This window comes from Aphelocoma coerulescens, chromosome 1, assembly GCF_041296385.1.
Source record: "Aphelocoma coerulescens isolate FSJ_1873_10779 chromosome 1, UR_Acoe_1.0, whole genome shotgun sequence".
NCBI classification, from domain to species: domain Eukaryota; kingdom Metazoa; phylum Chordata; class Aves; order Passeriformes; family Corvidae; genus Aphelocoma; species Aphelocoma coerulescens.
The window spans coordinates 78,386,620-78,409,798 of NC_091013.1; the positions used below are offsets into that span (position 1 = coordinate 78,386,620).

A 23,179-nucleotide genomic window follows, 5' to 3' on the forward strand; every position below is an offset into this window, starting at 1 on the left:
TGATAGAAACTTGAAGTGATGTTGTGAGATATCACAGACCATCTATTAGCTGCTCTTAAGAGGCAGGGTTTTTTTGAAGATGGGTGAGTGTAGGTAGAAGCTTAAAATGAAAAGGCTTTGCTCTCCCTTGCAGGCAACAAAAGGAGTAATTATTTCTTTGTATCTTGTGGCAGTGCCCAGTGCCTATAATGAGAAAAGTATTTTGGCTAAAAAACCCCGCAAAACTCACAATCCCCCTTCCCCAGCTATTAAAAGTGTAATCTGACTGCAGGGCTTTACGGTGTGTATGGAAAGCCAGACAACTGACTTTGAGTCTCAGAATCTTATTCTTCAAGCTGGGAAGAGCTGGATCCTTCACAGAGGCAGTGAGCAGAGAGGCTGTAAGAGCAGGAGCCTCATTTGTAGCCAGGTCTGCAGTGGAAGGGATGCAGCCATGCCTGGGTGCATTCCCACAGTGGCCTGGATGTGACATGCAAAAGTCAGGGAAATTGTAATGAATACTGGTGCCAGTGGGGAAAAGCAGACAGACCCACTAATCACTGGCTGGGACAGCAAGCTGAAAGAATGAGGACTTAAAAAAATGGCTTCTAGGATTATTCCAAACCACCACAGAAACCTATGGATAGGTGTCTAGTGAAAAAGCTGCTCTCCCTGTTTTGGAAAAGTAGCGGGCAAATAAAGAAAAAAGGCAAAATGTGACACAGTAACAATACTATGTTGTTGACATCAGTGTCTCATTGTCCTATAGGTCTGAAGTTTGAGGAAATGCAAGAAAAGTTTGGGGAGGAATTCTTCAATATCTGCTTTGACGAGAATGAAAGAGTTCTTCGAGCTGTAGGTGGGACCCTTCAAGACTTCTTCAATGGCTTTGATGCTTTGCTGGAGCATATTAGAACTTCATTTGGAAGACAGGCCACCCTGGAATCTCCTTCTTTCCTATGCAAAGAACTCCCTGAAGGCAATCTCATGCTTCATTATTTTCACCCACATCAGATTGTGGGATTTGCAATGACAGGAATGATAAAAGCAGCAGCGAAGAAGATTTACCGCTTGGAAGTAGAAGTAGAACAGGTCACAAATGATAAGCTGTGTTCAGAGGGGACAAACCCAGGTAACTGCAGTTGTTTGACTTTCCTTATCAAAGAACATGAAAATGCAAATACCACAAAAGCACTTCCAGCAGGAACTTCCCAGTCCCCCTTAGACCTGAGGATTAGCATTAGCACTTTCTGCAGAGCTTTCCCCTTTCACCTGATGTTTGATCCAAACATGCTGGTTCTCCAGCTTGGAGAAGGTCTTAGGAAGCAGCTCAGATGTGACACTCATAAAACCCTGAAATTCCACGACTGCTTTGACATAGTCTCTCCTAAAATCAGTGCCACGTTTGAACGAGTTCTCCTGAGGTTATCTACACCCTTTGTCATTCGGACCAAACTTGAGGATTCTGACTCTGAAAGTAAAGATAAGGTAAGAATATTAATTTGGAAGGGGATGTGCTTATATGTGTGTCATGGGAGAGGATTTTTTGCTCAGAGAAAAGCAGCTCAAGTCCTGTGTACTCTGGAAAGCTCACTCATGCCTTGCAAACAGGGGTGAAGTGATATTCCCCAGCTAAGTGAATATTTTCCTAGATGATTTATAAGCTTTGCCTGTGAAGTTGTAGCAAATAATGGTATTTCCATTCAGAAAATTCTGCACTGTGGGATTGAACAGTACAACTTGAATAAAAGGGTGAGGAATTTTGCAAAATGCTCATATCTAATTCATAATTTCACTCCAGCTATATTATTTTAAGAATAGTTTTTAAGCCATTTACTAGGGACTAGCTTTAAGTATTTATTCTGAAGGATTCTCACTGCAGGTTTCACATTGCCACATTACTATATCTTATTTCCGTATTTTGGAATGCTGCTTTCCTATAAGTTTCTTCTTACCTCTCTCCCTGCACTCAAGGAAACCAGAGGTGTAAGTGGTACTTATCCCAGTTTTATTGCATTCCAGTCATTCAAATAGGCACTTGTCCTCCTACACTGCCTGCTTCCTCAGTGTTTTAGGAGAGAGCTGCCTTAACCAGTGAGCCCTATGTTGAGTTCAGTGCATTCAGCTGAGTACGCTGAGAACATGTCTTTAGTGTGGAGTTCTCCAGTGTCTGGATGGAATTTGTCTCAATGCCTATCCTTGAATTAAAGGGAAGCTTTTTGGTGTGAAGTAGGGTTCCAAGTTTTATGCACCAAAGTACTTGTACTTAATGCCAACATTAAAACTTGCTTAAAGCCTTGAAAGTCTGTGTGGGTGCCTTGGAAATACTGCTGCCCTGAGTGGAACTGGATGATCTTTAAGGTGCCTTCGAACCCAAACCATTCTATGGTTCTGTGATTCTATGATGATTCAAAACACAGTTACGTCTTACAGCAGCAATATTTCCAGCTCCTCTTTGGCACTATACTTTGGCAGCTATAAACATATGTCTGGTGCATTTTCCTCCGGAAACATGTTCCCCCAAGAGAAACAAACTAGTGCTTTTATTTTGTATTAGTTGATGTAACTCAACCTTTTAAAAACCAAAAGAGCGTTTATTTTTCAGAGTCTGTTCTCAGTGTCACCCTAGCCTTTAATTACAAAAAGGAAACATGGTGTGAAAGGGATGTAGGTGTTGGCTCTGAGCTACCTTATGACACATTTGTTTCTCCTTTGAAGGGGTCTGGTTTCATGATGCTTCATGTGGAACGTGCCTATCCCTCTCAGAAACCTTCTGCTGTCCCAGGACAGAGTCATAGCCCTCTGACTGTCTTCTGCTCTTCACGTGTCTGCTGTAAATCACTCTGAAGAGGAAGAAGGTTTAGGTGGGGGAGGGAAGCTTTCAAAGCCTTTTTCCCTATTTTAATCAAGTTAAACACACAAAATATTCTCTTACCTGACAGGTTTCGTATGCTTGTGGCTTGCTCTTAGGAGAAGTGGCAGGAATGGGGCTTGCTGGAGGCAGGATTTTAGATTAGTCAGTACTAACACCCAGAGAAGCAGGTAGAAGGGGATGGCAGTAAAGGAAATCCTTTGCCTGCCAGCAGTTAGGAGAAAAATTGTATCTTGAACAGTAAGGTGTAAATGAGAGGCAAAAGGGTGATGGTGAGGTGCAGGGGAGCTGTTGTGCTGCAGGCACGGGAATTAATTGGAGAACATCAGTTTTTCCAAAGAGGTATTTTCCTCCATCTCACCCATTTGATAAGCATTTTTAAAAATTTTTTGCTTGTGAATAGTTAAAAAAATCTCAGCATATGATGCATTTTGCTAGATATTCCCTTTTTTAAAAAAAAAAAGAAAGCTGCACAGATTCCTAAGCTGTGGTTGACTTGCTTACATAGATTTTGGGAGGAGGGACATAGCAATACAGTTTATGTCATGCTCAGTCCTTTACGGATAAAAAAAGTAGACTGAGCCTTGGGAACTGCATGCTGTATTATTTTCCCATAGCTCATGTCACTCATTTAGCTCATTTTGGAATTCTTTTCAATTTGTCAACGCTTGTTTGGAAGTTGAGTATTAGGCAGGTAGATCAGTGGCTGTAAGCATGACCTTGCTTAAAAGTCGCCAGTAACTGACTTAGACATTTCCCTATTTCTCTGCCACACACCTCTATTCAGTTCATACTGAAATAGCATCCCACTTAGAGCTACTTATCTTTTTTAAAAACAATAAATCTGACTCTGCTATAACCAACTCTTTTCAGGCTTGGTTACCTTAAACGGCAGCTGTAGGCATATGACCCGGACAACTCTGCTGCAGTGTTGAAGCTGTTCAGATGTCTTATTGCATAAAAAAAAAAAAATTTAAAAAAATTATTATTCAAAAATAAATTCAAAAAATAAATTCAAAAATAAATTTACAATGAACAGAAGATGTTCCAGCCTCTTTTCAAAAGACATTTATTTTCATTTCAATACATAAATTATATATTTTTTCAGACTTGCAGTGAGAAAGACAGAATAAGAAAACAATTTTCATTTAGTCCTGACATCAGCTCTGTGTTCAGATGAAAGTAAGTCACAAATTGTGATCTTTCCCTAACTAAAAACCTACAAGCAACATAAGAAACCCCACCTGTGCTTAGTTTCAGGGTGTTTAGTGCTTGTCCCATTTATTTAAAGGCTCATTTGTATGTTTCAATTTACTGGTACTTGAATCATTGGAATAAATAAGACTATCCTAAATTTCTGATATAAGGCCTGTGAGGTCTGTGTCATAGGTAGCACTTCCTGCAGAGCTGTATGTCTGCCTTTGCAGAAGCACAGCCTCATGCATTAATATCTTAGCAAAGTTTTGTTAATTTGGTATGTCACCAGCTGTTCTCTGGAGCTCAGAGCATTTACAGGATCCCATTGTTCTAGGGATCAAACAAAAAAAAAAGAACTCCACACGTGAAGAACATGGACACCTAGCTTTAAATGCGATTCCCAACGCCATGTTTCCAGTTTTCCCATGCAGCTAAATGCTTGTTCTTGGGTTTTTTCTTATGGTGTGGTACTCCCCAGATGCTGAAGGGCCCTGCTGCTGTACTTCTTATACAAACATTCTGTTGTTTTTCACATTTCACTCTAATTTTTATTTAGTATCTTTTTTTCCTTTGGTTTTTTTTGGTGTTTAACCAGAGACCTTCACTAGCATCCAGTCAGATTTTCCAAATTTTGGATATTTTCCCTAAATAACAAGGTCACAATGTTTGCTGTTTAACCTCTCTAAGGAAACTCATTCTATACCTCTCTATGGGAGCAATTATTTATTGCAACAATAAGAAATAAATTTATTGTGACAATTAACCATTTGGGGTTGATAGCTTATGGCTTCACACATGGTTAATGCAGCAGTACTTCACAGAAGTTCAGTGAATGTTAGCGGAGTCACATATGGGATAAATTAAATTAAGAGGGCTGAGTCTGAACTCATGTGACGGAGCGTTCTGAAATCCATGTCAATCCTTCACTGAGGTGAGGGTGCTGGCATGCGAGGGAGCTGCTCACCCAGTGGTGAGTTGGGCATGCAGTGCAGGTTGGTGTCCCCCCACCTTTTCTTGCCCAGACAGGGGCTGGAAGCTCCCGATCGGTACATCCTCATTTTCAGGCTGCGCTTATGAGCAAGGCCTTCTGTGACATGATATAAATACTCCTCTCCTTGGCAGTACGGTGAGGTGGCTGGAGCTGCTTCAGTTTTTAGCTGAATGGGAACACAAGGAATGACTCTCCTGCTTTCCCTCTTCTGGCTAATGTCCTCCTCACGTGCCACTGCTGAGCCACCAGTGCTGGGCCGATTGAGAGGAGGTGGGGCTGCCCTTGCAGGGACCCACTGTCCCTGAGACCTTGATCCAGACTCAGCCCTCTTGGTGCACAGATCGACAGGAGGAGCCCTGCCAGCCCAGTTCGTGGGCACACCTTTCTGAAACAGTGACATGGCATGCAGTTGTGAAGAAAGTTGAAAGTGAATCATGAAAGAAATCAGGTTCCCTGCCATATACTGTGCAGCTGTATTTTCCTTATATTGTTGCTCTTCAGCTCAGACTAACAGCCCTTTTCCATCTTTAAAATAAATCAGTTTTTATCAGGATACTCACTGGCCTTTGACTTAGGCCACTGAGGGCTTTGGAAATTGTCTAAGAACCTAAATGCACCTAAAACTGCATTACTGGAGATGTCCAGACCTTTTTTTCTGATGGAATGTAGTTGCTTTGAATATTTTATTAAAACCATAACTTCCCAGTTAACAGTTCAGCAAAATGTGTTCTGGCAAAAAAATGACTTTTATTTATATATGTGAGTTAAAATTTTTTTCCAGTAATTTTAGACATGAAATACTTTTGTTATGGAAAAAAGTTACAAATTATATGGAAAAAACATTACAAATTATAATACAACATTTAAAATACAAAACACTGGGTTTAATGAAAATGACCCTCTGAAATTTTTATATTGGAAGAAATTCCAAATGCCACATATAATTCAGATTTTCAAGAAACACCAACTCTGTAATGATAAAATGTCCAGCAGAATGGTAGTGAAGGCTTTTTATAGCTCTATTGATGTTGCAGACTGTCTAGGCCAGCACCTTGTCTGTTGTCAGTGGGGAGCAGAGGTTTGTGGTAGATAAGCTAGACTGCACCAGCAGGAGTTTTTTCCAGTGTACTGATTTAGAGAGATGCAAAATAAATAAAAATCAACCAGTCCAGAGTCAAGATTGAAAAAACCACAGTCCTGTATCTGGAAAGTTAGATTTAGAAGTTCTGAGTAATAAACAACAGTTCATTTTAAAATAAAGGCTGATTCAGTGGAAACCAGTGGGAATTCCTCCTGTTCATTTTCATTGTCTTATTTGACCGAGTCAAACAAATTCATCCAGTCCTTCTCCTGTGGCACCAGGAAGTGCCATCTCCAAGTCAAATACTTCCTTTCAGTCATTCAGCTGTGCATTTGCCATGTGTGATGGTGTAACCCTGGATGTATGGAGAGACTGGGGAATGAGATGCTGGAGAGCAGAGCTGTGGAAAGGCACCTGGGGGTCCAGGTCAGTGGCAAGTTGGACATGAGTCAGCAGTGCCCTGGCAGCCAGGAGGGTCAACCCTGGCCTGGGGGCACCAGGCACAGCATCACCAGCCGGGCAAGGGAGGGGATTGTCCCACTCTGCTCTGCACTGGGGCGGCCTCACCTCGAGTGCTGGGGGCAGATTTGGGTGCCACAATGTAAGAAAGACATTAAACTATTGGAGAGTGTCCAAAGGAGGGCAACGAAGATGGTGAAGGGCCTTGAGGGGAAGCCGTACAAGGAGTGGCTGAGGTGACTTGGTGTGTTCAGCCTGGAGAAGAGGAGGCTGAGGAGAGACCTCATTGCAGTTACAACTTCCTTGTGAGGGGAAGAGGAGGGGCAGGCACTGATCTCTTGTTTGTGGTGCCCAGTGTTGAATGAAACAAGAAGTCCTGACACTAGCAGATTAATTTAAAAGCCACTGTATACAATCTTGTGTTTTGCTTTTGCTCTGTAACTGTTTTTCCTCTTCTCCTAATAAAATTAAAATGAAATGGCCCGAAAGTCATTCTGGCATAAGGGACATCTGTCACTTATGATCTAGAAATTGTAATTTTTCCTAGAGCTGATTTATTCACAGTCAGTCAGATTTTGACACTAAGCTCCCATTGCTCTGTAGGGTCATGGAGCTCTTGGAATCCAGTTTGTGTCTTCTGTTTCTGCTAATGCTAATATCCCACCCATTTGCTTGTCAAAATATGTATACATTTTGATGGTTTTGAAGATGAATTGGATTGGCTGGCTTGACTGCTTCTAGAGATTGTGATGGGTTATGAGAAACAACAGATGACATGACTTACCTTACAAACAGTTGTGCAGAGCTTTAATAACATTGTGAAACTGGCCCAGAATTGTTAATATTTCTACTGTAAGACAGGGCAATGAAAATGTCATTTTGAAAGTGTTTTCAGTGATAGGACTTAAGTGTAGCAATATAAAGGTAAAATACTTCCTTCTTATTTACATTAGCTGAAAAACAAAGAAGCTGTATGGAAATTGCTTTGTCAAGTGAAGTGACTATTAAAACAATCTGACTCCATGGTAAGCTCTTCCCTCTTACGATTTATATAATTTTTTGATAAGGAAGCTGGTTGGACATGAAAATGGCCATACTTCTCTATTTGCTGCAAAAACTTTGAATGGGTTTCTAAAGCACATAACTGGAACATAACTGGAACAAAACGCATTTCATTAATTTTTATATTACCAGATGAGAATACTTAGAGACAACTCAGTTTGATTTTCAGGAATGCATTTTTTCCTACCTCTTTGTTCCACTGCCTAAAGTTAGGTGTTGGCTGTTCACAATACATTTTCATGTTTTTCCTCATTTGCTTATCTGAGTTCTTGAGTGACTGTGCTTTTCATGCCATCTAATCTGAATGGGTGTGATGTCAGTAAAAAGCCCTTTTCCTTGGGATGGTTGAATTAAAGCAGACACATTCAGTCACTCTTTGCCTTACTCCTTCCTGTGCTGGCACTTGAAACTTGGCAGTGCGTGAAGTCAAGCTGAGGTTTTATTGATGTGTCTCTTTGCAGAGGCTGAATGGACTAAGAAGGGGAAAGTCTGGAGTGTCTCCCTGTGGATTGAGTGGGCTTTGTGCAGGAGCTCTCATAAGTGCATGTGTGGGAAGTCAGAGCCTGTCAGAACACCTGGGTGTGCCTCTGAGCATGAACATTGGGTGCATTGCTCTGAGGGGCAGAGAATGCCAGGGCTGGCACTACCTGTGTTGTCAGCTTTCAGTTGTAAGGCCACTTCTACCCAGCAATTGCCACACCTCCTGCTAACCCTACTCCTGGAACATGCTCCGTGCCTGAGGGCAAGCCTGAGGTACCCCAGGTTATTGCAGAACTGTCCTGCATGGCCAAAGAGCCCACATGAAAGAGGAAGCTTATCACTTTTCCCCTTCACCTTCAATTTCGTCTTCAAACCTCAAATTAGGACCGTGGGATTCCCTTCTGTTTGGTTTTGAGTGTAGCTTAGTAGTTTTGGACCAGTTTTTGACTACTTGGCTTGTTTCCTCCAATCATATCTCATAAATATCTAGTCTTTTGAATTTAAATTGTAGTTGACAGCATGGTTTGACTCTAAATATGTTAATTTATTCATGCTCACTGGGCATGGATCTTCTCCTGAATTTTTCATGCTTTATTTCCACAGAAGCAAAGCTCTGAGATTTTGAGACTCTCTATGAAATAAAAACTTTGCTGATGTTTTGCTGGGCCACGGACCCAGACAGAATAGGCAGTTAACAGCAAAATACTTTGCCTGAGACTTGTCCCTGCATTTGAGCTGATTATATTCTGGGAATGTAGGTGAATCAGACATTGTAGATTTTGTAGGTCATAAGACTCTAATCAAAGGGAATACTACTGTGAAATAACACTTGCATTAGGAATAAAATTTTGCATAGGAAATAACATTTTGCATTAGGAATAATTAGCAGAGAGATAATAGAGATTTGCAAAAATCAGTACTCTAAAGGCAGGTGTTGATTTGCTAATACCTGGCCAGGGGCAGTGTTTCTGATTTCTCTGAGCAGTACTGGACATGAGTAAGTTTGACTAGGTAACATTTTGCTGCCTTTTGCTCTTGCCAAGGATGTGTGATATTTACCTGCTCTACTCCAGGGTCTTCCAGGAGACTGACAGTGTCAATAACAGCAGATCACCTATAGTCAGGCAGGTGGCCCATGCCAGTAGTGCTAATCATTGTTTCAGCATGTGTTTTGCAGTGATGAAATGGTTGAGGAGGCCAGAGTACTCAGCCAGGAAGGATGAGCCTTTCCTTTGCAGTTCTTTACAAAGTTGAGGATGGAGTCACAATTCAAGTGTACAGCCCAGCCAGGCAGACCAGCAGTTGGATAACTGGATTTGCTACTCTGAGAATATTTCTTTGTCACTTGAAGGTTTTTAGGGCATGCTAAGGTAGAAGTTAACTCACTAAGTGATACATTAGATGTAGAAGTTACATAAACCACGAAGGTACTGCTTAGAGGGAACACAGGGATGAGCCCAGGTTCTTCTGCCTGTGCTAAGCAATCACAAAGAAAAAAATATAATGTAGAGGTTTTTAATGTGCTGTCTTGAGGATTCTCCAAATTTTATAGTTTGTTTCATTCTGCATTTTTTTGGAATATGCCTTTTATAACCATTATATTCACATTCTCTCCAGCTAGATTATCTAAGATACATTTCCTTTAAAAAAGCATATAGCACGCCCCTCATATTGTTGTGATTAAAGAGAGTGAAACGACTTAACCCATAAAATAATGTTTGTATTATTTGTTCCTGTCACTAACCTTTGGCTTTAAGTGAGGACTTAGAAAAGAATTAAATGTTCTTCTTCCACAGACACAGGACAGGCATGTAAGATACTCCTAACACATACTTTTCCTCTTAAAAAAATAAAGTTTTCCTCTTTGCAGATTGCAAACAAATAATAAACATTTGGTACTTCAACACCTCAGAAAGATGTGAACATGTTAAAATTTGGTCCTAGATGAAGACATATTGAAATATTATTTTCAGCATTTTGATCAATGTAGTTTCTGTCTGTCTTGAGAGTTTTATATATGTTAGGGTTTACTATTTTTCTTTTTTTATAAGAACAGGAATTGATCTTCCTGTTCACACTGGACAGCAGCTTTTTTCTGTCATGATTCTCATTCTGCTGTGGGCTCACTGGAAGAGCAGGATTTATGCAACTATAACAAGAATAAAAACATATTTCACTTTAATTTTCACATTACCTTTCTTTTTCTTTGACAATTTAGAGATTTAATCCTTTTTTCCCTTTCCTAGAAGGGGTTGTTATGAACTTATTGTGTAATCTTAATAAAAATGATTCCAGCTATTATTTTCTGTATCTTTCTGACAGCATCTTCCTAGGAACATTCCAGTGGAGTGGCTTTAGTGGATTGCTGTCATCACTGTAGTTGGTAGGATCTGACCATGTCATGTCTCAGTACTTAGTCTTGTACTTCCTTCCTCAAATGTTGAACTGGTAGCTTTAAAAATGTCTGTTCTGATGAAAATGCAGGTCTAGAGGATCCTACTTGAGACAGTACAGATAATATATTGAAGTGTTTAGAAAAAGATGGCTTACATTGACAGGTTGCAAAGATAAGTGCTTCTGAAAATTCATAAAATAAAAGCTTAGAGCTTAAAAGTATTTGGCCTGTGCTGTGTTTGGAAGAGCTTGAAGAATGACCCCAGATATGCAAACAGTCTCTTAATAAATCAGTTTCTTAAGCAGGTATTTTAATGGGCAGAGACATTCAAACGGAGATAACTTTGATGTTCTCGGTCATGGCTGTTGAAGGGCAGATACACCTATCCCAAAGCAGAAGTGAAGTCATGCCCAATGGCTAGAGGAGGAAAGTGAAAACTGGGCAGGCTTCTGTTTTGTTCTATGTGTGTGATGGGTGTAGGCTGTCACAGCACTTCAGCACATGGTGCTGTTTTGGCTCTATTTGAGCAGAGAAGTTCAGTGATGCTGAGATGCGGGATGGGCACCAGGTGTGGATCAGGGAACGTGGTTGTGTTCCCTCCTTCCACTGATGCTAGGGGTCTTTGAAGCTTAAATTCTCCTTTTGATCCTAACCCCCCAGAAGGAGTGTTGTATCATTTCAATTGTCAAGTAGCTTCTCCTTTTCAGGACAACCTTGCTTAGAAAGGGATGATATTAAAACTGATCTCATACAACACAGCACAGGCTGATTTCTTGTATTAGTGTAACACTTTCCAGTGAATGCTAAAGTAATTATATTTTAAATGTTTGACTTAAAAGAATTGTGACAATTTTTTTGGTAAAACTGTTGGTATTTCCTGCTTGGTTACCTCAAAGGCACCCAGCAGAGGGAATGTTTGAATGGATTAACAGAGCCTGGGGATTGTTTTGGCTGTGCTTGCTGTGGCTCAGAGTCCTTTGCTGTGCAGACTTTTGGATGACTCCCCTGTGAAGGTAAATTCTGCCTCCATGGACATTGCACCTGGTAGATGTCAGGCAAAAGTAATGAAGGGCTCCCGAATTCTCAGAGTTCTGTTACTGCCAGTAGAGGAGAGCTACCAAGAAAGAACAGATGAGGCTGTGTTAATTCCAGCTCCACTGAGACCCAAAGGGAAAAATACCAGTGCTTGGCAGGTATTGAAGGAGATACTTCATATTGAAAGAACTTTGATTTTTCAGCTTCACTGAATTGTATTTAGTTTTTCATTTTAAAGGAAAAATTGCTATAAAAATATTGTCTACAGCAGCGATGTGAGTGCTGTGCAGACAAGCAGTATTGTTTAATTTTCATGTGAAAGAAGCATGGAACTTATCATTAAAAGGGCATCAAATTTTCTCACTGATCTCAGAGGACTGCTGATTCAGTCTATTTCCTCTTTGCTCAGGAAGGCTTCAAATTCAGTTATTGGATAACTTCTGTTCTGTGTCTTGAACATTCAGTTTCTGGCATTTGTTCCTGGGAATAGGAGCATAAAATAACAGAGAATATTTTCTGTCAGCCAAAAATGCAGAAACATCTGAGAGGTTTCCTAACTATGTTCAGCAGCATCAGAGGGTCCTGAAAGGCTTTTGGAACCATTTTGGGTGATGGGGAACTCCACAGAGAGTTCCAGGGACATGGGAATAACACTAACAAATACATAAACAATATTTAAAAATAACTGACTTACTGCTCTGATTCTGTTTTTTTCCCATGGTGTCATATAATTATATAAGGGCTCACTGAATGTGTTGAACACACCAGGGTGCTACACTGGACTAGCAGGACTTGAAGAACCATCCTAGCAACCCACTGTTTGCACTGTCCAGAAATTACACATTTTTTGTAGTAGAATGCTGCCAGTTCATTCTGTGAGTATTGGTGTAGTCAGCTGTGCAGGTGTAGGAAAACAAAGAATAAAAAAATGACAGCATAAAACCAAAGAGAAGTACCAGTGACTGTGGTCAGGATCTCCTGACCCCGAACTGATAAGTTACAATTCTAAACTAAGCATATTGTGCTGCTGCTGTGGGACCAAAACCTGGTACTTTTGCTCAGGATAAGTAAGATGTCACATCTTGATTTGCTTACTATTTATCATCAGCCCAGTTACAACAGGATTACTTTGAAAGAAGGTATTTATTTTGAGTAAGGAGAAGAAAGTAAAGTTTCATTTGACTTTGAGAGAGCTGGAGCTATTCAGCCTGGAGCAGAGAAGGCTCTGGGGAGACCTTATATCAGCCTTCCAGTACCTAAAGGGCGTTACAAAAGAGCTGGAGAGGGACTTTTTACAAGGGCATGTAGAGATAGGACAAGGGGGAATGGCTTTAAAATGAAAGGGAATAGGTTTAGAATAGATGTTCATTCCTGTGAGGGTGGTGATGCACTGGAACAGATTTTCCAGGGAAGCTGTGAATGCTCCGTCCCTGGAAGTGTTCGGGACCAGGCTGGATGGGGCTCTGAGCAACCAGGTCTAGTGAAGGTGTCCCTGCCCATGGCAGGGTAGGTGGAATTAGATAATCTTTAGGGTCCCTTGCAACCCAAACCTTTCAACGATGATGATGAAGTGCAAGAATTATATTTGGTGACTGCTCCTGCACGTGCCTTGAGTATGAAACTCTTTTGGTAACAGAAGCAATGCATATGGCATGTTCTGGGAATTAGACTTTTGTTTCTAAATAGGAGTCATTAATGTCGTCAATACTGTATTGCTGTGTTTTTTTAGCTTAAAAGAGACACAATCATAAATAATCCTTTTCTTCTTTAGAAAAAAAAGCCTTTTTGTCTAAAAAAAGAATTTACCATTCAACAAAATGTGACTTAAAATGTTGTATAAGGTTCATATTTTTGAATGTGTTAATTTGATTGACATTTTAAGACTTCTTTCTCTAGCCACTGTAGAAGTAGAGATTGTACCATTAATTATGGGAAATGTCAAAAAAATCACCAATTAATAATCTGGAGTGACTAACGTTGTTTTGCACCTGTGCCAAAGTACAGCTCTACAAAATTATGAGGTGAAAGAACTGATTGATCACTCACCCAAATTTCTGGAATTGTGTTCAGCTACAAATGGCTTTTGTAGGCTAAACCCAAGGCTCCTTTCACTAAGAGATCTTACAGTGAAGTTGTCAAATGCTGCTCTGAGTGATTACTGGGTGAGGATATAAGTTCAATGTGAAGTCAAGGAGAATTTAACCAAAGACTATCTAAGAAAATAGAGCAGATCCAAGATACTGTTTTAAGATGTTTTAATTGAAATATTTGTTATATTGAGTCTTAATATACCTTAATGCAGGCATTATTTTAAAAATTAATAATATACAAGGAATTAACCTGCAATCTGCTAAGGGAAGCAACACCTGAGTGAGGTGTTTGAGATGATGAAAGGAAGAGTTTAATCTGTTGGCTTTTTTGTGGCATAGATAAAAATGTTCTCTACAAAATATCCTATCAGCAAAGCTCTTGGCATTAAATCTTCACTCAAAGAAGGTGCCTCTATGGCAATAGTCCTGCTGGGTGAAACTTTGAAGGATGTGTTAGCCCATTGCTCCGGTACAGTGAACTCGCCATTGGCAGGGCTGGCCATGAACATAGTGGGCACACAAATAACTCTAAAATACACCGTGTGGTGTTTTGCTGGAATTTATGGATGAGCTCCATCCACCTCTACACTGGTGCAATGTGGCCAGTGAATGAGGAGCCAAGTCATGGCTGGTAGAGTGACATGATGCCCGAGCCATGCTGGCCAGGGGTTGCTGGCCGAGCAGTGCTGCAGCTTTCCCCATCAGCGGGTCAGCGGCCTAATGGGTATCACCAGGAAAGCAACCTCAGGAGGGTCTCTGGGCATGGAAGTTGTCCACTTTTCTCGTAGAGCATGAGTGGCTGGTTAAGAGTTAATGATCTTACAGAAGTGTGTCTGCCTCCAGACTGATCACATTGAGAAAGGGATGTTGTACATCTGGGTGAGCTCTTGTTTCTCACCTGGAAGCTCTATTTCAGACCTCAGGCCCCTTCTGTATCTCAGCTGAGTGAGGACCGCTGCTGCATGCCTGAGTCTTGCAGAAGTGCTGTTGCTTTTTGAAATTGTTACAGATATCCTTTTGTTCCATTTAGCCCATCCCAATCTTGTTGCAGCTGAGCATCACCGAGTCAGATCAGTCATATTCTGTATTAGCAGACAGCTAATGCAACTTTCTCTCAAAAGAAAGAGCTGTGATGAAGAAAAAATGGGTTTTAAAATAATGTTGCAAATTACCTGTATCAGTGAGTTATTAAACGAGCTGACTATATGCAAAGCAAAGAGCACACCTGTCTTCTTCTCTGACCCTTTCACTCATTTTCATACTCTCCACTTTGCATGAACAGCTCTCTAAACCAGCACACTGGTTCTTCACTTGCTGTGAAGACTGGATGTTTTTGAAGAAGTTTTCTGGGACATGTACCTCTCCATTTAACTACCTTCTAATCCCTTTGTCTGTTATTTCCTTCAGCTTATCTGTGTTTCATGAGCAGTTTGGAGCAGAGGGAATCCTCGTCCCTTCTCTTTGGGTGAGGCTTACATGTACAATATGCTTCTCCTTGAACAAAGCACACCTGAGGTTCTTCAGGGTTTCCAGATCCTTGCCTGGTGGGAGGCCTCAATCCTTCAGCTGTGATAGCCCTGATATTAGAAAATAATTGTGGCAGTGAGTCATCCAAATTAATGGGAGCAGCACTGCAAATTTTTATGCCCTTGATTAGTCTTCACAGAAGCCGATACCCAGGAGTTTTCTTTAAGCAGATGCAAGAGTATTTTCCTACTGAGGGTCCCCTCCTGAAAGGAGACTTTTTTGTAACATTTTTCCTAGCTATGCAATATTGAAATTTATGACAGAAATAGCTAGTTGCCAGATCAGAGATGGCCTTAAGCTTCCCTCTGTTAATTGGTTTATCCGGTGGATTATGCAGCCAGTGTTAGTGGTTGCTGTTCAAGCAGAGCTTTCGCACATGACTGGGGAAGCAGAAGGATTAAACGCGAAGGAAAAACAGATTCCATTTTCTAACAAGCTGAAGAGTTATTAATGTTTCTAGAGTATCTGCATGCGTTTCTGAATCATGTCTGCTGAAGTGAAAATTGTACAGATGATCAGTGTTTGATAATGTGTTGTGGAATTGGAAAAAAAGAGGTAGTTTTTGATCCTTGCATAGATTAAAAAGCATAGGGCTTACTTCTTCGAAAGAAGTGATGTGTGAATCGCAAAAAAAAGTGCCCTGGGTGTTTAAGCTTAACAGATCTCCTGTATAATTCTTCAAGCATTTGTATTTGTATGTAGTAATCTACCTAGAGGCTGTCTGGTGCTTTCACACTTTAGTTAGAGAAAATTAACAGAAATAAGGCATTCTGCTGAACAGGACTGATATCCCACAACAGTTTATGAAGTCCATGAGTAAATCCATCTTCTCCTTAGTAGAATTAAGATCAAGAAATTAATTTAATCTGTAGGTTTATTCCCTTTGAAGAAATGGATCAGTAAAGGGTATTTGTCAATCTGCTACTGCAGATCTGTGAGAAGAATCTAATAATATAACTCTCTGTTCTTGTTCATGAAAGTGATCTAGATTTAAAATAACCTCTCCCGGAGGAGTGGGAGTGGAAGGTTTGTTTTAAACTGGGATCAGAAACATCTTGAAAAGTTTACCTGAATGCCCTAGTTATTGGGACCCATTTACTGTTAATAAGTTTGTTACAGGTATATTTTTGCAAAACATAGGGATTGGAAAAAACTAAAAGGCTGTAGGAAACAAATGAGTTCTTATATAGGCAAACAGCAAGCTGAGATAGCCAGAGAGAGTCTTGTACTTGACACTGCACTGGCACAAGGGTTTGGTGCACAAATGCTTAAAAGTGCTCATCTTTGTTGGAAGAAATGTCTTGTCTCCACTAAATTTAACATGATTTGTGCAAATTACTATAAAAGAGGCAGGCAGGATTTTAACTAACATGAAAACAGACAAAAATATATTCCTTCAAGTACCCTTTTGTTGGAATTACAGACCACCATGCTGTACAACTAAAATCAAATTGCAATTCAGAAAGTCTGATTTTCTGTTGCCTTGCATTTTGTTTAAGAGAGAAGGAACAGTTCTATGGCAGCCTTTCTTATCTGCTTTGCACTGGAGTCTGAAAAGAAGAGGCGAAGAAATATCTTTTTACCTATACAATGTAATGCAGCTGATAATCCAGAAATGTACTTACTTTTAAGAGTGCCAGTTTGCTTGATTTCTTTTTCTATTGCTCATTGAAGAGTTTTCATTTTCTATTCAAAGATTTCTGCTAAAGGTAACAGGAACCCATGAGTAAAGTCATCTGCACATATTTTGGCTATACCACTGGTGATATTTAAAAATTCAAAATTTTCTTACTTCTGAAATTTTTAATAATTTAATATTTTAAAATTACATCTTAATTGATTTAAAATATGGCATGTAGCCATGTTTGCATTCAGAAAAGCATAATGTGTGTAATCCTTGTTTATACCATGCACTTAAGTTGATCATAACGTGTACACTGTAACACAGTGCACCTTCTGTAGACACTCTGGCAGTAGATAGAAAAACAGTAGTGAGGCCATATATATCATTATTTACATATGCTTGTATCAGGAAAACCACTGAGAAATGAAAAGTGAACACAGCTTTTAGGAGTTCACATTGCAATGGTGTGTAGTGTAGCTGTGTCCTGTCAGGCGTTTGCAAAAATTTTCTTTTGAAGGGTTTGGGGTTTGCCTACCAGTGTCAAATGAAACAGTTCCTTTCTCTGAATCCATCTTGCCAAATAAAACCTTATTTATTTCCTATTCATGTAGAACATGGAAAGCAATTTGATATGCACTGCATTAAAAGTTTTTTCAGATGAAAGATAATATTACCTCTCAGTAATTTAGATTTTTGTTCAGGACAGTAGGAATTGGAGGAAGCACCTACGAGGGGTAGAATTGCCCTCGAATTGCCATTATTAGTGATTTGGCATCACTGATTTGTGATGCTACTATTACTGGCTGGCAAATTCCCCTAATGCTTTTACTATATAGCTTTTAATTAGAGTTTTAAATTTTTTTCTTCTCTGTTGTTTTTGAGAATACAGATGTCTTAGAATCATATATAGTCCACTTAGTGTGCGATTTTCTTGTAAAATTAAGTGTTCAGAATCTGTACAGAATTCTTTGTAAATCAGTAAGAGTCTGTATATATTAAGACACTGCACAGTACTAAATAGAGTGGACTATTCCAACTCTATCTTGAAATATGAACCAAGATATGAACAAATACTGTTTGTATGAAAAGAAGGTCCTGAGTCCTTTTTATAGATCTGGCAATCCTGCCATCAGAAGATGGCACAAGGACTGGAGGGAGAAAAGCTTTTGGGCTCACTCATGAAACTCAGGACCCAGGCTCCCTGTTCTGTAAGGCAGCAGGTGGAATGAGTTGTTTAAATGTGAAATATTTTTCTTTTCCGTTTCTTATGTCCATAAAGAGGCTAGTCTGCCACAAACCACCTCATTGTACTATGTAACTTAGAAGTTTCACTGTCTCTTTAACTAAAGAAAGGTCATCAATACTGTAAGTAGGAAGGGAGAAAGAAACAGAGAAAAAATATTTTAAAAGGTCTAAATTTTTCTCATATAACTTGATGACTAGAGTGTAGTTATAACATTTGACATTTTCTGTGGTTTTTTTCAGCTATGATGTGACTATCTAAATATTATTTGTTTATTAATGGACTCTTTCACAGGGGAGATAAGCTATAGTAATAAATATGATACTGGGATTTGAGAAAGTTGATGTGTTTGGCCATTTCAAATATCCAATAAGAACAAAATGTTTTCTTTGTTTTGGTATGAAACTGTTGGCTAAATACAACATCACATGATAAGCCATGCTATGTGTTGATACAAGGCTAAACCAGCAGTCCCAATATCATTTTCACAGTCCAAACCATTTATAGTTTGTTCTCAGATCCAGTCAACAAAGACCTTGAGCTGAATCCATTTGCTGGGATAGCAGAAAGCCGTTCCAATTAAGAGCCCTTACGAATATTTAAAAAAATTGTACCAAGTTAAACCCAGTAAGTTTTTTTAAAATTGGTAAGATTTAATGGGAGATGAGTGTCAAGAGAAAAAGCTGTTGTAAGACAATGCTAGAGTGCTAGGAAGCACAAGTGTAAAGCAGTAACACATAGAAAAGTACTTTAGCCTAAGGAAGACATGGCAATGGCAGAACATATTTGGAACAGTCAGGGTAGAAGTGGCAGCTCTGAAGAGTCATTATTTAGAGCTGAATCTGTCAGGAGAAAAGGCAACAGAAAACTCAATAACCCTGTTGTAAAATTGTATTGACTATCTTTTAAAACCAAAGCAAGAATGGCCTCTGTATTTTGCATTTGGAAGTTTGTCTGCAGGGGCAAGCCTTTAGAACCAGAAACGACATTTGAAATCTTGGTCAGCATGGCAGTCGGTGTGCCATGCTGTGTTCTTGCTGAACTGTGAGGCACTAAATACATGGAGTGGCACATGTGTGCATTTCTTTTTTTGCCCCTTTTACAATTTAGCTCATAATCCATTGTCTAGATACACTGCTTTTAAGATTTACCATTTCTCCAGTATAAAACTATTGCCATAACCCACGTTTAGATTGTCTGGATCTTGGAATTTTCTTAAAATATCTTATCTTTTGATGGGGATGAAGGGGATGAAGGGGATGAAGGGGATGAAGGGGATGAGGGAACAGAAATACCTTTTTGTTTATGGATTAAGGTGGTTTAAATTTCAGTTCACACTGAACATGCAAAGGGTCTCGGCTAATTCTAGCTCCTTGCAGGATTTATGGCAAGGGACCTGCTGGGATACAGCCCCCATGTACTCCTCCTCAGGTAGGTCTGTGGTGTTCTCACAGTGAAGTTGAGTCTTAGAGGCACACACAAAAATTCTGCTTATAGCTATTAGCATGATAAGTATGAAGTGCTGGAACCAAAATCTGTCCTTTCTTTCCTTGTTCAATTTGAATTGCTTTAATGAAATAAAAAATATTTATGAACGATAATTAATGACTGCATGAAGCGTGATCCACTTTAGACAGAATACAAAGGGAGAAATGGAATTTAAGATGAAAGTTTGACCTTCATATCTGACAGAGAAAAAAACCTCAAACTTAATATGGACCTTACACCGTTGGAGGCAGATGCATCTTTTTTCTGTTACAGAGCACAACAAAGTACCAGTCTAATTAATTAGTTTCCTAGGCACACTAAAATGTTAAAAAAGAAACTTAACAGATAAAACCACATATCTCCCAGAATCAAGGAATGTATAATTAATGGACTTTGTTCTTCAGAATTTAGGTCAACATACCAAAATTTATAAATAATAGGCACACAAGCTGTTTCTGGGCTGCTGGGTCAGGAAGTAGCATTCCGGGGTGCTGAGTGAGGTGGCTTGCACTGGGGAAGACCATGAGGGTGGTGCTGCTCTGCTGAAGGCATCTCTTCTGATTTCATTTTACCACACATGCACCTGCATCTGTTTTCATAAGACTAGTTATGACTCCCTCATGCCCTCATCTAAGGGGCTATACAGCCTGGCAAACATTTTTAAAAATTGCTGTTTTCCTCCTTTTCCCTTCGTATTTTGAGAGTACTACCTTGCTTTTAATCATATCAGTTAATGTAGTAAGTGTTTTCCCTCTCTTCCTTCTAGGAGGTAAAACACTCAGCAACCTTTCTATGGAAATCTTTATGAATTAAATTGTATTTAATGTTTGGTAATGTCACTATATTTCTCTTTTTTAGAAAAAAATAATCAAACCAGCTTTTTAAAAATTTCCTTTTCAAATCTAGAGTTTTGGTTTAGAGTCACTCTGTAGCAAATTAGAGACTGATGGGACACATTAGACCCATTAGCTGTGTTTCAGATCAGCTCTGTCTAGTAAAATGGGCATTGGTCCCATTTGTAATTAACAAGGACATAATTTGGAAAGAATAAATTCATTGGTCACAGCTATTAGGTGAGTAAGTAAACTTTCTAAAGGATGTTTATGTTCAGCTCATTTCTTCATTGTTTTAGCTATAGTCAACTATTTTAGTACCTCTGTGTAGTCTTCCTATTAATCAATCTGTAATTTACTTCTTTTTCAATATTCTGGGTATTTTCATTTTCAATTGAATCGTCTGTAACAATTCTTTTTTTTTTTTTTTTCAGTTCTTCTGACTTTACTAAAAAAAATTTTTATTATGTTGCCTGTTTTTCATTATAATCCCAGTAACTGCGTAAATTTAGGACCCTGAAAGCTGCTGGGATTGCAGCTCATTTTTTCATAAAATGAACAAGTGACATTTTAAATTGTTCCAATTTTATTTTTCACCAGTTCTCCTACTTGCAAGAATGTCCCAATACGTTACTTCCGTGATGGCTGGAGTCACTCTCTTCCCGTTTAAATGTATTTGTTGTTATCTGGTGTTTGTTTATTGTTGTGCAGAATGTTGAAGCTACTCATGAGGCACAGTAATCTAGGTCCTGATGGCTTCTTACAAGATGCACAATATAAATGACCATGCCCTAGGCAGAGGAAGATTTCATTAATGTGAAAGACTCTCAGGTGACATATGAGACCAGTGGGCATGGTCATGTTCTTTCTCCCCATCAGTTTAGTCACAGCTTAGCTAATAATATTCTTCTATCCCAACCCAGTAAGCCTGTTGAAAGCTCAGAGGTTTGAGGTGACACATATGGAAAGCTGATGCTCACTGCAGGAGTTTGTGTTTCTGGGTGCTTTGCTTTAAGTGTGTGACGATTATGTTGTTTCTCTGGCTGCTACTGCTGTGTTTTTGAGAACCACATTCCATGCGTGGGGCTTTTTATTAACAGGAATTAGCTTAAACATTTTGCCCTAACATTTTAAATCTATGACATATGACAGGGTGGCTCAGAACCAAAAGTACTTGATTTGACATGCTGTAAATATGTGCTGAACATTCCAGGTTGGATTTGTGTTACATTTATTGACAAAATTTAAGGATTGGAGTAGACCCATTTTCAAAACCAAATAATAATGAAAACAAATCTTTGTCAATAAAACTAACTCCATATTTGAAAAACAAGTTCCTGATTTTATACTGGAATTACTCTACTCATTTCAGAGCAATTACTCTAGTTTACATAAAATGTACCTAATACTAAGATCAAACTTTTAATGTAGGTCCTAACTCTGTCTCAGGAAATATTGCTGAGTGAAAGTCACATAACTTTTGTTTTGATGTTTCTAAGGAAACACAGCTTGCTTCCACGGCCATGTGTGGAAGATATTTATTTTTTCTCATTGTATAGTTCTCTGGATTGCTTTAAAATTCCCTTCTCTCATTACTGCATATTTCGCTCTGCATCTGCAGTGTCTTTGCATTGAATTGAACCAGGCTTCTATTCTAATCTTGATTTACTCAGGCACCACACAGATTCAGCTCTCTTCCAGTACATTGTAGCTGATTTTACATTTCAGGTTTTTGTTGCTGGTTGGTTGATTTTTTTCCCCACCACTAAATGCTTCCATCACTCAAGCTCTTTCGCTCCTACACGTTTCTGCAAAATGGTTCCTATGGTGACACGGCTAAATACCTCTCTGTGTGCCTTGCATTGCCCTCTGTCATCTTTACCTTCAGAAGAAAAGGTGGCATCATGACATCCCATCCACACTGCTTTTATAACAAAGCTAAATTAACCTTTTTTGGTATATTTTTTTCTACAGAGAATTTTCAGTAACATTTTTTATTCATAGAGGTTTTTAATTAAATAGCAGTATGCATGAACTTTCAGTTCTTGTTCACTCTCTGTGGCTTTGCCCATATTTCTTCACCTCTGTAGAACTTACTTTTGTGATTGCTCTCTGCCTGCAGTGCCTGACATCTCTAATGCAAAGGGCACCCTCCAGAAGATGGCCATGCTCTTGACTTTTAAAGTGCTTCAAAGGCTTTATTGCAATTTGAGTAAATGGCTTCATGTTTGTGAGTGTTGCACTCATGCATATTTATGTTACTTTAGAGACCAGAGTAAAAAGGTACACGGATCAGCTACAAGATGTTAAGAATCAGCTTCATGGAAATGTTTCCATAGGGGTGCTGGTGTTATTTATAGGGCGTGCACTATGCCAACCTAACAGTTCACTTGCCCACTCTTTGGGAAATGTAAAGTAGTTTGGACAGCTTTTGCTGAGTGATGCCTTAGAATTATTGTGAAGTAAAGCATGCCCTGCAGCATAGGTTATAGTAGATTACAGCTGCTTTCTTCATGGTGTATTTTTACTGTACCCATTCCTATACCCAACTTGGTTCCAAATCTAATGTTTCTGTGACTTTGTATGCATTTTAGGAATATTCCTCCAGCAAGATAATTACAAGCCAGTTTTGCCTACCTATAGCTTGTTAAATATAAATATGCCATAGCCCTGGGAATTGTTACAGGGTACTTTGGTTTCTCACATGGAAAAGTTCATCTCTGCTGTATTTACCCCAATTTGAGATTTTCCATTTTCTTTTCATTTGTTGTTTTTAAAGCAAAATATTCTGGCAAGGTCGTCTTTATTTATCTGTCTTTCATT

General features: G+C 39.3%; 1 protein-coding gene across 2 annotated transcripts in view; it reads left to right on the top strand.

Moving 5' to 3' along the window:
• The window catches only part of GUCY1A2 (guanylate cyclase 1 soluble subunit alpha 2), a 141,058-nt gene that overhangs the window by 28,037 nt on the left and 89,842 nt on the right, over nt 1-23,179 (top strand). For both annotated transcript variants that reach the window (XM_069014608.1, XM_069014616.1), the window contains exon 4: nt 749-1,467. In XM_069014608.1, the coding sequence (XP_068870709.1) occupies nt 749-1,467 (719 nt within the window). The remainder of the gene's footprint in view (nt 1-748; nt 1,468-23,179) is intronic.